General features: G+C 42.3%; 1 protein-coding gene and 1 pseudogene across 1 annotated transcript; both read right to left on the bottom strand.

Moving 5' to 3' along the window:
• Positions 1–1409: 1409 nt before the first annotated feature.
• On the bottom strand, positions 1410–1973 carry LOC130851799 (olfactory receptor 2F2-like; annotated as a pseudogene).
• Positions 1974–11087: 9114 nt separating this feature from the next.
• LOC130851798 (olfactory receptor 2F1-like) lies at positions 11088–12047 on the bottom strand. The gene has a single exon (XM_057732534.1). It carries the CDS (start codon positions 12045–12047, stop codon positions 11088–11090), a length of 960 nt encoding a protein of 319 aa, XP_057588517.1.
• Positions 12048–14149: the final 2102 nt, after the last annotated feature.

Here is a 14149-nt window from a genome sequence, read left to right as displayed (position 1 = left end):
TAAATAGTTGACTCACTCCCACTAGTGAAGCATGAAATAGAGAGTGTGTTGGACTAAAAGAAGAAAAAAGTTTGTCCTATTTATTTTGTGTCAATTAGTCTAACAGGCCTGGTGGAGAAGAAGAGGACAACTTCTAGAATATTATATATTAGATCTGCTATTCCCCACAGCAAAAACTGTTCTATCTAGCTATTGCCTCTAATGCAAATTCCACGGCCTTGTTTTCAAAGTCCTACTATGCACACCACCTCCACTTCCCAGCCTTACCTCCTCCTCAGGACTCCTCAAAATGAAATCTTTGCTCTAACCAAACTGGTTTGCTCACTCTTTCCCTGACAGAACTTGGTGTTTTCTGTCTCCTCACCTGGCTTAAGTCATACCCCCATGAGCCAAGAATAAACCTCTCCCTCTACTCCCTCTTCTATCCAAGTTGTACCATTTTCTATGGCCATTTTAATTTTTCCTTCTTGAATTCCTTTGCAAACCACCCAGATTTTTCCCCTTCATGGGGGAATTTTGTGACTCTCATCGGCTTTTAATCTCTATCTCATATTTGGCAATTAACCAAATATTGCCTAATTGTACTTTTCCATTGCTGGATTATGGTTGCAATTTCATTTTTGGCATTCATCTCTTATATTCCCAAATAACGCCCAGTGCTATTTGACTGAGTGACTAGATGGTGAAGTTGACATTTAGGACAACGATGGAAGTGATTGTGAGAATTATGATGTTCACTCAGTCAACAAATATTTAACATTTCTGATTGGTGTAAACTGCTTTTGAATTTTTAAAAAAATTTATTTATTTATTTATTTATTGGCTGCATTGGGTCTTTGTTGCTGCACACAGGCTTTCTCTAGTTGTGGTGAGTGGGGGCTACTCTTCATTGTGGTGCATGGGCTCCTCATTGCCGTGGCTTCTCTTGTTGAGGAGCACAGGCTCTAGGTGCACGAGCTTCAGTAGTTGTGGCACACAGGCTCAATAGTTGTGGCTCATGGGTTCTAGAGCATAGGCTCAATAATTTTGGCACACAGGCTTAGTTGCTCCTCAGCATGTGGGATCTTCCTGGATGAGGGATTGAACCTGTGTCCCCTGCATTGGCAGGTGGATTCTTAACCACTGCGCAACCTAGGAAGTCCCTGCTTTTGAAACTTGATGGAAAAAAGCAGAGTTACAAAGAAGATTCCAGAACTTAAGTCATTATTTATCAATACCTTCAAAAACAAAGTGTACGTCTTTCACACACACATCCACTTGTGTGTATACAGTTGCACAAACACTTTATCCTTTAGTATAAGCTTCATTGTTCTCAGGGGAAGCCCTCCTATTTCTGAGTTCTTCTGTATTTCTCTGTTTCTACAACTGAATTCCTACCTAGCATTCAGCTCAAGGAACCAGCAACACAACTACGCTAGAGTCCACCAGGCCACCCTCATGTGTGTGACATCCACACAGGGCACATGGTTCAGCACATGGTGCCCGCAGATGGGCAGGTGCATGGTGACTGCCACCTCCAGTACAAAATTAGCCATGCTCACAAGTCGAGAGACCACTATCAGCCTTGGGCTGACTCCTGCTATGCAGTGCAGGGGGTCACCCACCACATAGTAGTCATAGGACATTGCTGCCAGCAGCAGGAACTCAGTCCCCCCAGGGCCAGGGAGAAGAAGTGCTGGGTTCTACAGAGGGCGAAAGAGATGGTCTTCTTCTCCAGAAGGAAGTGCACCAGCATCTGGGGAACCCCACTGGAGGTGTAGCAGATGTCCACTACAGAGAGATTGTAGAGGAAGAAGTACATGGGAAGGTGGAGGTGGGCATCCAGCCAGATCAGGAGGATGATGAGTCCTTTACCCAGCAGGGTCAGCAGACAGGCAGCCCCAAACAGGGCAGAGTCCAGCCTGATTCTGCCTGTCCCTGGGGAGGCCCATTAGAACAAACTCATTCACCCAGGTCAGGTTGTCCCTCCTCATGGGGCAGGTGGGTCAGGCTGCCAGAGGAGGCTGTGGGTCAGAGAGGCCAGGATCAGAATTAGAATTCAGAGTCTGGGTCTGAACAAAGGACTTTAAGTAGGACTGTGAGTACTTTTATGTGTTCTCCATTAGACTCTGAGCTTCTTGAAGTCAGGAACCTTCTCTTATTTTTCTTTTTAATACAAAGATTTCTAACAAATGTTTCACAATAAAAACATTTTTATTGGGTAAATGAATAAAAAACATTGAAAGTAGTAGTCTTGAGGATTATTCTCTGATCCCAAGAGGTAAGACTTGTGTTCTGAAACTCCCTGTCCTTATTACTCATGCCGGAGTGGGTGGTTTTCCTGCTTCTCCCATATTCCAGGCTGGGTCAGTGACAGAGAAAAAAATCCCTCATTTGGTTCTCAGTGTACTGATTAATCAGGCTTAGTCTTAGGATGATAAGATCAAGGCCTCATTGTAGAGCAGTATACCAACTATAATTATGTCCCAGCTTCTTGTGATTATGCTATTTCCTTGGTGAAATGCTGGCATTTATTTCAATGCTAAACTAAGTGAATAATAAAAGATGAATGCATACACCACTTACTTGCAATGACAACGTTTGGAAACTGATGGTGCCCACTGATGAAATCAGTAAGGGAGTGCCTCTAAAACCCTTGGAGCTTTGTTATGTGTAAATCCTCCTGTCATCGCAAAGGCCATGTTTGCCCTTGGAACACCTCCCTATTTACTTTGCTGGTCTTTAGTCTCTACGAAAGGATAAAGATTTTTTTTCATGGTAAAAATGTACTAAACAGTTTTATAGTCTTTATTTCTCTCTTTATTAATAACAAGACACTCTAGTCTCATTTCAATGTTCACCTTATGTGTCTTTACAACATGTTGGGAGAAGGTAGTGCTATTGGCTAGTATGAGAATAAGGAAAGACCACAGAGACACACAGAAGAGTCTGACAGCTGGGAAAGTCCATCTGGTTGTCCATTAGGGGAAGTTTGAGAAGGAAGGAAAAAGCTCCAGATTAAAGTTTTCACCTATGAAAATCCCACAGGACCCATGGTGGAAACCAGAGCAGTGCTTTCCATATCAGCTACACATTAGAATCACCGGGGGCACTTTGAAAACTCCAGAAGCCCAGACCACACTCCAGAATAATTAAATCAGAATCTCAGGAGGGCAAAACCCAGACATTAGTATATTAGTAACTTTTAATATTTCCTGGTAACTAAAATGTAAAACTATAGAATCACTGCTTTAGAGGGAAGTTTTAACCTTATTCTTGAAAACTCGAGAAGTCATTTGTTTGAGAGAGGAATATGTTTTGAGATAAACCCAATAGAGTTTTTAAGGAGGAAAAAGCTTTGACTTAAACCTCTCATTCTTTGTTTGAAAAAGTTGAGGCCAAAAGAGTTAAAATGACTTGTCTCAAATCCCACTGATTCAGTGAAAAAGTGATCCTGTAAATTGCTTTGGGTAAGATAGTCATTTTCACAATATTGATTCTTCAAATCCAAGAACATGGTATGTCCCTCCATCTGTTTGTATCTATTTGATTTCTTTCATCAGTGTCTTATAGTTTTCTGCATACAAGTCTTCTGCCTCCTTAGGCAGGTTTATTCCTAGGTATTTTATTCTTTTCGTTGCAATGGTAAATGGGAGTGTTTCCTTAATTTCTCTTTCTGATCTTTCATTGTTAGTGTATAGGAATGCAAGAGATTTCTGTGCATTAATTTTGTATCTTGCTACTTTACTAAATTCATCAATTAGTGCTAGCAGTTTTCTGGTAGAGTCTTTCAGGTTTTCTACGTATAATATCATGTCATCTGCAAAGAGTGACAATTTTACTTCTTCTTTTCCAATTTGTATTCCTTTTATTTCTTTTTCTTCTCTGATTGCTGTGGCTAAAACTTCCAAAACTATGTTGAATAATCATGGTGAGAGTGGACACCCTTGTCTTGTTTCTGTTCTAAGAGGGAATGCTTTCAGTTTTTCACCATTTAGAACAATGTTGGCTTTTGCTTTCTCATATATGGCTTTTATTATGTTGAGGTAATTTCCTTCTATGCCTATTTTCTGGAGAGTTTTTATCATAAATGAATGTTGAATTTTGTCAAAAGCTTTTTCTGCATCTATTGAGATGATCATATGGTTTTTATCCTTCAATTTGTTAATGTGGTGTATCACATTGATTGATTTGCATATATTGAAGAATCCTTTCAATGCAATTCCTATCAAATTACCAACGGCATTTTTCACAGAACTAGAACAAGAAATCTTACGATTTGTATGGAAATGCAAAAGACCCTGAATAGCCAAAGCAATCTTGAGAAGGAAAGATGGAGTTGGTGGAATTAGGCTTCCTGACTTCAAACTATACTACAAGGCCACAGTGATCAAGACAGTATGGTACTGGCACAAAAATAGAAAGGTAGATCAATGGAATAGAATAGAGAACTCAGAGGTAAACCGCATATATGGGCACCTTACTTTTGACAAAGGAGGCAAGAATATATAATGGAAAAAGACAGCCTCTTCAATAAGTGGTGCTGGGAAAATTGGACAGCTACATGTAAACGAATGAAATTAGGACACTTCCTAACACCATACACAAAAATAAATTCTAAATGGATGAAAGACCTAAATGTAAGGCCAGACACTGTAAATCTCCTAGAGGAAAACATAGGCAGAACACTGTATAACATACATCAAAGCAAAATCCTTTTTGACCCACTTCCTAGAATAATGGGAATAAAATCAAGAATAAACAAATGGGACCTAATGAAACTTAAAAGTTTTGCACAGTGAAAGAAACCATAAACAAGACAAGAAGACAACCCTCAGAATGGGAGAAAATACTTGCCAACGAAGCAACGGACAAAGGATTAATCTCCAAAATATACAAGCAGTTCATGCAGCTTAATACCAAAAAGGCAAATAACCCAATCCACAAATGTTCAGAAGACCTAAATAGACATTTCTCCAAAGAAGACATGCAGATGGCTAACAAACACATGAAAAGATGCTCAATATCATTAATTATCAGAGAAATGCAAGTCAAAGCCACAATGAGGTATCACCTCACACCGGTCAGAATGGCCATCATTAAAACATCTAGAAACAATAAATGTCGGAGAGGGTGTGGAGAAAAGGGAACTCTCCTGTACTGTTGGTAGGAATGTAAGCTGGTACAGCCACTATGGAAAACAGTTTGGAGGTTCCTTAAAAAACTACAAATAGAACTACCATGTGACCCAGTAATCCCACTCCTGGGCATATACCCAGAGAAAACCATAATCCAAAAAGAAACATGTACCATAATGTTCATTGCAGCACTATTTACAATAGCCAGGACATGGAAGCAACCTAAATGCCCATCAACAGATGAATGGATAAAGAAGATGTGGCACATATATACAATGGAATATTACTCAGCCATAAAAAGGAATGAAATGGAGCTATATGTAATGAGGTGGATAGACCTAGAGACTGTCATACAGAGCGAAGTAAGCCAGAAAGAGAAAAACAAATACTGTATGCTAACTCATATATGTGGAATCTGAAGAAATGGTACTGATGAACCCAGTGACAGGGCAAGAGTGGAGATACAGATGTAGAGAATGGACTTGAGGACACGGGGCTGTGGTAGGGGGCATAGGGAAAGCTGGGACGAAGTGAGAGAGTAGCATAGACATATATACACTACCAACTGTAAAATAGATAGCTAGTGGGAAGTTGCTGTATAACAAAGGGAGATCAGCTCAATGATGGGTGATGCCTTAGAGCGCCAGGACAGGGAGGAGGGGAAGGAGTCGCAGGAGGGAGGAGATATGGGGATATATATATAAATACAGCCGATTCACTTTGGTGTACCTCAAAAACTGGTACGAGAGTGTAAAGCAAATATATTCCAATAAAGAGCTTAAAAAAAAAAAAGTGATTCTGTTTTTTTGCCTTTTGTGTGTTGGGTCTGCCCTTAGCTTTAGCTTTCTGAGGTCTGGTCCAAAACAAATTTTTTAGTATATCTTAGATCTAGGGAAGAACTAGTTGATATCAAATGAGATGATGTGTGAGAAAGCCCTTCATACCTTCAGAGCATTATCTAAATAAAAAGGATTTGTATTAAAGATATGAGAGAAGGGCCATAGAATCTGATGAAATGGAAATGAAAACAATTCAACTCAAGTCTTTCTAACAGGGTTTGAAGATAGGGCTGTGGTTGGATGGGCGTGAAGAGGGCAGAGCAGCTGGATACTATGCCTTTTCTAGCTAGTTGGAACCTACCCAATTCCTTCCTTCCGTCCTTTTGTGGCCAGAAGGTGTCACTGTAGAAAATGTCAAAAATAGAAACTGGCTTTGGCATAATACCCAGCTGAGTTTCCGAACCCTGCTCTAGGGATGGGAGCCCTTGGCTTTCCACAGAGCCTATTTCTTTTGTCAGTGAAATAAGTAACCAAGCTATAGTCTCCAAATGTGCTCATGAGTGCTGAGAACCTGCAACTGAAATTCTCACCGTTGAAAAGAATAAAATGCAAAGTGAGATTCACAGAAAAGAATGAAAGCTGGAAGGAAATTTTTGGGTCACTATTTCAACCTCATCATTTTACAAATGAGGAAACTGAGGCTTAGAAAGCCAAGTGATTTGCTCAAATCATTCTGCTAGTTGGGAGCAAAGCTGGAACTTAATCTGAAATCTGAGGACCACAATCCCATGTTTTTCCTGCTGCATCACATTATGTTGCCACCTGGAGCATGAAGAATGTATCACAGAGGCTAGTGGGAAGCAGCATCCCCACAGAATGAAATGTAGGATAGGTTTGATTTATGGGGGCAGGGGCGTGTCAGAAAAGCTGTGGTGTTGGATGCTGCTCCTGGGGAGCCAGGTGGAAACTTTGAACTGCCGCAATGTGACACAGGGAAACAGGCTGAGGAGTAGTTTGGACAGATCAGTAGACTGGCTGCATTGGTTTTTTTTTTTTTTTTTTGGTTGCATTGGGTCTTCATTTCTGCCTTTGGGCTTTCTCTAGTTGAGGCTAATGGGGGCTACTCTTTGTTGCAGTACGTGGGCTTCTCATTGTGGTGGCTTCTCTTGTTGCGGAGCCCGGGCTCTAGGTCCTCGGGCTTCAGTAGTTGCAGCATGCAGGCTCAGTAGTTGTGGCACACGGGCTCTAGAGCAAGTGAGTTTCAGTAGCCGTGTCTCATGGGCTAAGTAGTTGAGGCATGCAGGCTCTAGGGTGCACGGGCTTCAGTAGTTGTGGCATGTGATCTCAGTAGTTGCATCACACAGGCTTAGTTGTTCCGTGGCATGTGGGATCTTCCTGGACCAGGGCTTGAACCCATGTCCCCTGCATTGGCAGGCAGATTCTTAAAACTTTTTTTTTTTAAATAAATTTATTTATTTATTTTATTGGCTGTGTTGCGTCTTTTTTGCTCTGCGCGGGCTTTCTTTAATTGCGGTGAGTAGGGGCTACTCTTGGTTGTGGTGTGTGGGCTCCTCATTGCCATGGCTTCTCTTGTTGTGGAGCACAAGCTCTAGGCGCATGGGCTTCAGTAGTTGCAGCACATGCGCTCAATAGTTGTGGTTCACAGGCTCTACTAAAGCGCAGGCTCAATAGTGGTGGTGCACGGGCTTAGTTGCTCCAGGGCATGTGGGATCTTCCTGGAGAAGGGATCGAACCCGTGTCCCCTGCATTGGCAAGCAGATTCTCAACCACTGTATCACCTAGGAAGCCCCGGCAGGCAGATTGTAACCACTGTGCCACCAGGGAAGTCCCTGATCTCTTTCCATTTCATCTGTAAAAGGGAAACATCCACCCCATAGTGTAGTGGGGGGATGGAGCCCACAAACCTTCACTCTCAACTTACTCTGAAGCCAGAAGGTAGGATTAGAAAACCCCCTCCACTAAGCCCAGCTCTTTCACTCCCATTTTCTGACTTCTAACAAACTGCTTGAAGGGTAGAGAGGGTATTTTTTTTTATTGTGCCCTTTCTAGTTTTAACAGAGACTGGCATTAGAGCCGGTGGACTGAATGAATGAACATTACATTGAGGAGTAGTTTCTTTAAAATTCATTCTCTCATGTAGGAGCTCAGTGTAGAACCTTATTATTGATGTTTTCACAGAGTCCACTCTGTGATACCAGCTCAAGAATGACTCTAATCAGAAGGGTCTCCTGAGGGACAAAACAGTTGTTTCCTCTTGATTAGTAGGTGCCCTTTAAATACACTGAGTCTCTCTTTAAAGAGGCAAGGGCCAAGAAAAATTTCTAAATTCTAAAACTCAAACAGTGGGATAAATAGGAAAATATTTTGGACACTTCCCCCCCTCTTTTCTAACCTACAACCTAATGAATTGATGACTTCTTTGGATAAACTAGATGTATGCACTACAGCCATAGACAATACAGTCTAAGTTTTATTTTATATACAAAAAATATGTGTTAGTTATTAGGATTAAACATGTCAATAGATTATTGTCCCAACTATATCATAATTTAATGAAGGATTATAGCTCAACAAGTATAGAACTAACATTATTTGACCCTTCCAAATTTTAGCTGGTTTTATCAAACCTCAAACATGAAATTTGTTCATTCAACTATTTGATGATCATTTCTGTAGCCAGGTTATATTAGAAGGTGTACTAGAAATATCACAGGGCTCAAAGCTGGATGTTCCATACATATGTGATGAGGATAAAGGAAAATACATCAAAGTATCAGTGCTGTCAGTTTGTTCTCTCTCATTAAGGAGGAGGAACTCCTGAGGTTTCTTTGCTGTAGAAGTCACAGACATTGGGCAAAGGTAGGGCAAATGCCTAAATGTGGAGGCTTTGGTTGAGGGAGAGAACTTTGAGAAGGAATATAGAAAGGAAAAAGTAATCTGTTGATTTGAGGGGAGAAATTAATAGTTAAAAAATGAGGAGTCTAAAAATGAGAGTTAAAAAACCTTTCTCAGGGGATGGGGCTGAGTGCCTCAGATGGGAGTGGGAGTGGTAGGGGAAAGGACCAGGAAGGGGATTAAGAGGAGGATGGAGGTCCTAGGGGAAGAGGGAAGCAGAAAGGGGCTGAGGGAGTGAGTGAGTGGGAGGAAAGGGAAGGAGAAGTCTTCAATAAAATTAAAAACAAAAGTTTTGCTGGACATTTCTCCAAAGAAGATATACAAATGGCCAACACACACATGAGAAGATGCTCAATATCATTAGTCATTAGGGACATGCAAATTAAAAACACAATAGCATATCACTTCACACCCACTGGAATGGCTACAATCAAAGAATCAGAACATAAGTGTTGCCGAGGAAGTAGAGAGATTGGAGCCCTCATTCATTGCTAGTGGGAATATAGGATGGTTCAGCTACGGTGGAGAGCAATTTGGCATTTCCTTAAAAAGTTAAACATAGAATTACCTTATGACCTAGCAGTTCCACTCCAGGGTACGTACCCAAAATAATTAAAAACAGGTTTTCAAACAAAAACTTGTGCATGAAAGTTTATAGCAGTACTAGTCACAATAGCCCAGAGTTAGAAACAACCCAGATGTCCATCACCTGATGAATGGATCAACAAAATGTGGCTATTTCCATACAAGGGAACATTATTCAGCCATAAAAAGGAATGAAGCCCTTCTGCATGCGACAATATGGATAGACCTCAAAAAACAGTGTGCTAAATGAAAGAAGTCAGACACAAAAGATCACGTAACATGTGATTCCATTTATATGAAGTGTCCAGAACAGGCAAATCTGTAAAGACAGGATGCAGACTAATGGCTGTAGGGGCCTGGGAGGAGGGAGGACGGAGGGTGAGTGCTTAAGGGGTATGAGGTGCCCTTTGGGGGTGATGAAAATGTTATGGAACAAGACAGGCACGAGGTTCCTCAACATTGTGGATATACTGAATGCCACTGAATTGTACATTTTAAATGGTTAAAATTGTGAATGGTGTGGGATGTGAATTTTACCTCAATTAAAAAAGAAAAAAACTTTTACTAGGAATTTTCAAAGATACTTCATTTCCCCCCCCCCCCCCGCCCCAATCTTTTGGCATTTTCTCAATAGACTAAGTTTGAATTGTTCTCAATTTATATTTTGTGTATTTGTTTGTGGGTAGGACAGACCAGAGGTCTGTAATATTTAGGTAAGAGATGCTTCATTCTGATTTTTGAAAGTTGTTTTAAACATTTTTCTGGATAAAAATTATTGACTCACTTTATTCTTACTTTACGTTCTAGAACGTTTAGAGCTCAGTCATTAATTGTGTGTTAGAAGGGTAGAGTGAAATTATCACTAACAGGGAGTTGTGATTCTTTCTCTTTTAAGTAGCTTGGCTTACCTCTGATGGTATGTGACACAATTTTTAGTCAAGCATGAGTTCCGAATACATTCTTCAGTTTTCATAAGAACATATCCTTAGACCTGATTATATAGAAAGATATTTGCTTGGGGTTATAAACACTTCATTTTTGGGCCAGCCACTTGCCACCACTGCAAGTCTGAAAGGGAAATGAGCAGAGTGATATCCACGTGATTCACACTGGGTCCAGTACTGCTCATCAGGGATGTGGGGATTATTACTATGACTTTGGCTCCAAGTCCCCGTGTGAATTCGCCACCCTACTGAGTTGAGCTGGGCCACATGTGATCACATGATGACCTTTGTACCTCTGGCCTAAGGCCTGTTTGATCCCATGGGCATGGTGAATCTTGTAACTTACAGATTTCCCCCTCTTTTTTCCACTGATTTCAGAAAAGCTTAGACATATAGTTGTAGAATTTAGGAAACAGAGTTTCTTGGCATAAATTTTGTGCACTGCTCGAGCTTCTGATTTAGTCTTCCTTTCTAATTCATATATGCCAGTATATCTTTATTTTTTTCCATTTAATTTTCTGCAGGCTGTATGTATTTCTAAGTTGTAATTCATATTTTTTAGATAAGTCAGGGACCAAAAGTAGAGCCCAGAGATAAAATTCCATTTCTCTATAAAGATAGTGCCATTTGTGGCCCCTTCCAGCTGCTCCCCGACACACACGTGCACACACAGGCCCACAGAGGCACACGCACAAGCTATGCGGAGGGCCTGCTCCAGTGCCCACCGCCTTCAGAGGGAGGCCCTCTTATGACAAGGTCACAGTCTGATGTTTTGATTCAGAGCTCCTCATCAGAACCCGAGTCAGAGCAGCCTTCATCTCCTTGTTCCTCAGACTGTAGATGAGCGGATTCAGCATGGGGGTCACCACAGCATAAAAGAGCACCACCACCTTGTCCTGCGCAGCTGAGGCTATGGAGCCGGGCTGCATGTGGGTAGCCAGGGCGATCCCGTAAGACATGGAGACCACAGTGAGGTGGGAGGCGCAGGTCCTGAAGGCTTTGCGGCGTCCCCCGCTGGAGCGGATCCGCAGGATGGCGGCCACAATGTGGGCATAGGACAGTGCGACCAGGCAGCAGGGCACCAGCAGCACCACCATGCTGGAGGCCACTATGACTGCCTGGTTGAGGGTGATGTCCACGCAGGCCAACCTGACAAGTGCCAGCATCTCACAGGCCACATGGTTCAGCACGTGGTGCCCACAGGTGGGCAGACGCATGGTGACGGCGGTCTCCACTGCAGCGTTAGCCAGGCCCACAAGCCAGCAGACCGCTGCCAGCCTTGCACAGAGCCTCGGTCCCATCACTGCCACGTAGCGCAGGGGGTCACAGATGGCCACGTAGCGATCATAGGCCATTGCTGCCAGCAGTAGGAACTCAGTCCCCCCCAGGGCCAGGGAGAAGAAGTGCTGGGTTCCACAGAGGGCGAAAGAGATGGTCTTCTTCTCCAGAAGGAAGTGCACCAGCATCTGGGGAACCCCACTGGAGGTGTAGCAGATGTCCACTACAAAGAGGTTGCAGAGGAAGAAGTACATGGGCAGGTGGAGGTGGGCATCCAGCCAGATCAGGAGGATGATGAGCCCATTGCCCAGCAGAGTCAGCAGGTAGGCGGCCCCAAACAGGACAAAGAGCCCAGCCTGGGTCTGCCTGTCACTTGAGAGGCCCATTAGGACAAACTCACTTACCCAGGTCAGGTTGTCCCTCCTCATGGAGCAGGTGGGTCAGGCTGCCAGGGGAGGAGCAGAGGCATGGAGGGGCAAGTAAAGGTCTCACTTTAGGAGGCTGGGATTAAGCCATGGGCCAGGACTGTAGCTAGAATTGGGATACCTCCCTTCAGGTTCCTTAACCTAGGTGCTTAGGGGAGAATGCAATGAAGATAATGGGGAAAAGGACATTTGAGATCTTATACTAGACTCAAGGATGAAGTCCCTGTTCTGGTCATCCTTTTATATCTAGCATCCAGCATAGTTGCAATTATGTAGATATAAGCTATCAGTATAGAAGGAAAGATAGAGGAAAAAAGTGGTGAAGAAAAAAAGAAAGTAAGAGAGAAAGAAAAACTAAGGAAGAAAGATAGGGAAAAAAAAGGAGGGAAGGGAAGTAGAAGACAGGGAAGAAAGGAAGGTATCTCCAGTGTGGGGTAGCCATGGGGAAAGGATTACAAGCAGACTCTAGAGACCAAGAGGAGTGCCTAGGGGGTCCATCCCTAAAAGACTGAGTTCATTTGCTCTTTATGTTTCTGCTGGGGTCCAGGTCTGGGTCACTGCCTGGAGAGGCATCCTCTCACATCATTCTTGTGCCCATAAGTTTGGACGAAGTTTAAATCCTTTAAATCGGTATAGGTTAAGCCCCTGCTGTGTACCAGGGACTGTGCTAGACATCAGACAACTGTCTGTGAACCAGAAACACAGAAGCACAAGTCCTTCTCCTTGGTTCTTATGATTTAATCAGGGACACATGGATTAAATTAATGATTACAAAAATTAATTAAGTATAATTGTGCTAAGTGCTATGAAGGAGAAGAACAGGTTACTAGTTGGTTAATTAAATTTGCAGCTGTAATTAAATTATGACTGCAGTTATGCCTTATTTTTCAATAATACGTAATTTATATAGTAAGTCACAGGCATTTATTTAGATGTTTAAATAAACAATAAAATAATGTGAGGAGAGCATTTGGAAACCAGTGATACTTACATGTTGCTACTGAGTATGAAGTGATCGACATCCACTGATTCTTTTCAGGAGGAGTGAATTCTTTCTTAGCTAAGATTACACTGGATTCTTTTCCTTCCAACATGTCTCTATAAACAGAATTCAATGCTATCAGTTTTTCTTAATAGAAATGTAATCTCAAGGTGTATTTTCTGCTCTTAAAATAATTAGTAAGTTAATTAACTCAATTATTAAAAATATTTATTGAGTATATGAGGTACTTTAGGAAATACTGCCTTTCAATGTTAGGAATTTGTTTTAGAAAATCAGCAGTGCCACAGAATGAGACAGTGTAACAAAGGACAAAGGCAATATATCAGTGTTAAGAAAACCAGAGGGGAGCCACATAATCAAATACAGCAGAATTGAAAAGCATAATCCAATTCAGATTCTCTCTAGCTGGAAGCGGGATCTGGGCTCTGATTGGTGGAGGGAGAGAGGGGAGAACCTGGATAATCAAGCATCTCTTGCCTTCCACGCAGCCCTAGTCCTGCAGTGCCCAGCAGGTGTCACTGTAGAAACTGCTAAGAATAGAAACTGGCTTTAGGTTCTCAGGATTGGAGACCAGGTTCTGGGCCCTGAGTACAGTAGCTGGTGGCTGGGATTCTGAGCACTGCCCCATGGAGCCTGTGGCTCCCACAGAGCCTAGTCCTTGTATCAGAAGAGAAAGCAATTCAGCTCTGATCTACTGCAATCCAGGAGGCTGCTACAGCCTCCAGAATCCTCACCTTCAGAGTTGCTGTCATGAACCCAGATTTCCTTCAGAAGGGCCCTGTTACTATATTAAAAAAAAAAAAAAGTTAGAAATGAAAGGAATCAAAGAGATCATATATTTCATCTATTTCATCCTACAGACAAGAAAACCAAGAAACAGGGGTAAAGTAATTGACTCAGGTGTCAGGTCTACCTGGGAACCAATCTGGAACCAGGTTTAAGGCTGCACTGCACATTCTAAGTTCTCACTGAGCCCATTAGTGAGGGATGGGAAGGGGTTCTAAAAGGATGTGGTTTAGGAAAAGAGACACCTAAGGAATCTTAGATTGGCGGCCCGGGACAGCTATCTTGCCATGCAGAGAAATGCTGTGTGGTGAGCGCG

This window comes from Hippopotamus amphibius, chromosome 4 (genome assembly GCF_030028045.1).
Source record: "Hippopotamus amphibius kiboko isolate mHipAmp2 chromosome 4, mHipAmp2.hap2, whole genome shotgun sequence".
Lineage (NCBI taxonomy): Eukaryota > Metazoa > Chordata > Mammalia > Artiodactyla > Hippopotamidae > Hippopotamus > Hippopotamus amphibius.
Note: the sequence above shows the minus strand (reverse complement) of the source record. Positions and strands in the feature narration are given on the sequence as shown.

Bases quoted from the DNA above. Each gene is read 5' to 3' on its own strand.
- LOC130851798 (XM_057732534.1), bottom strand. From the start codon at position 12,047: ATGAGGAGGGACAACCTGACCTGGGTAAGTGAGTTTGTCCTAATGGGC.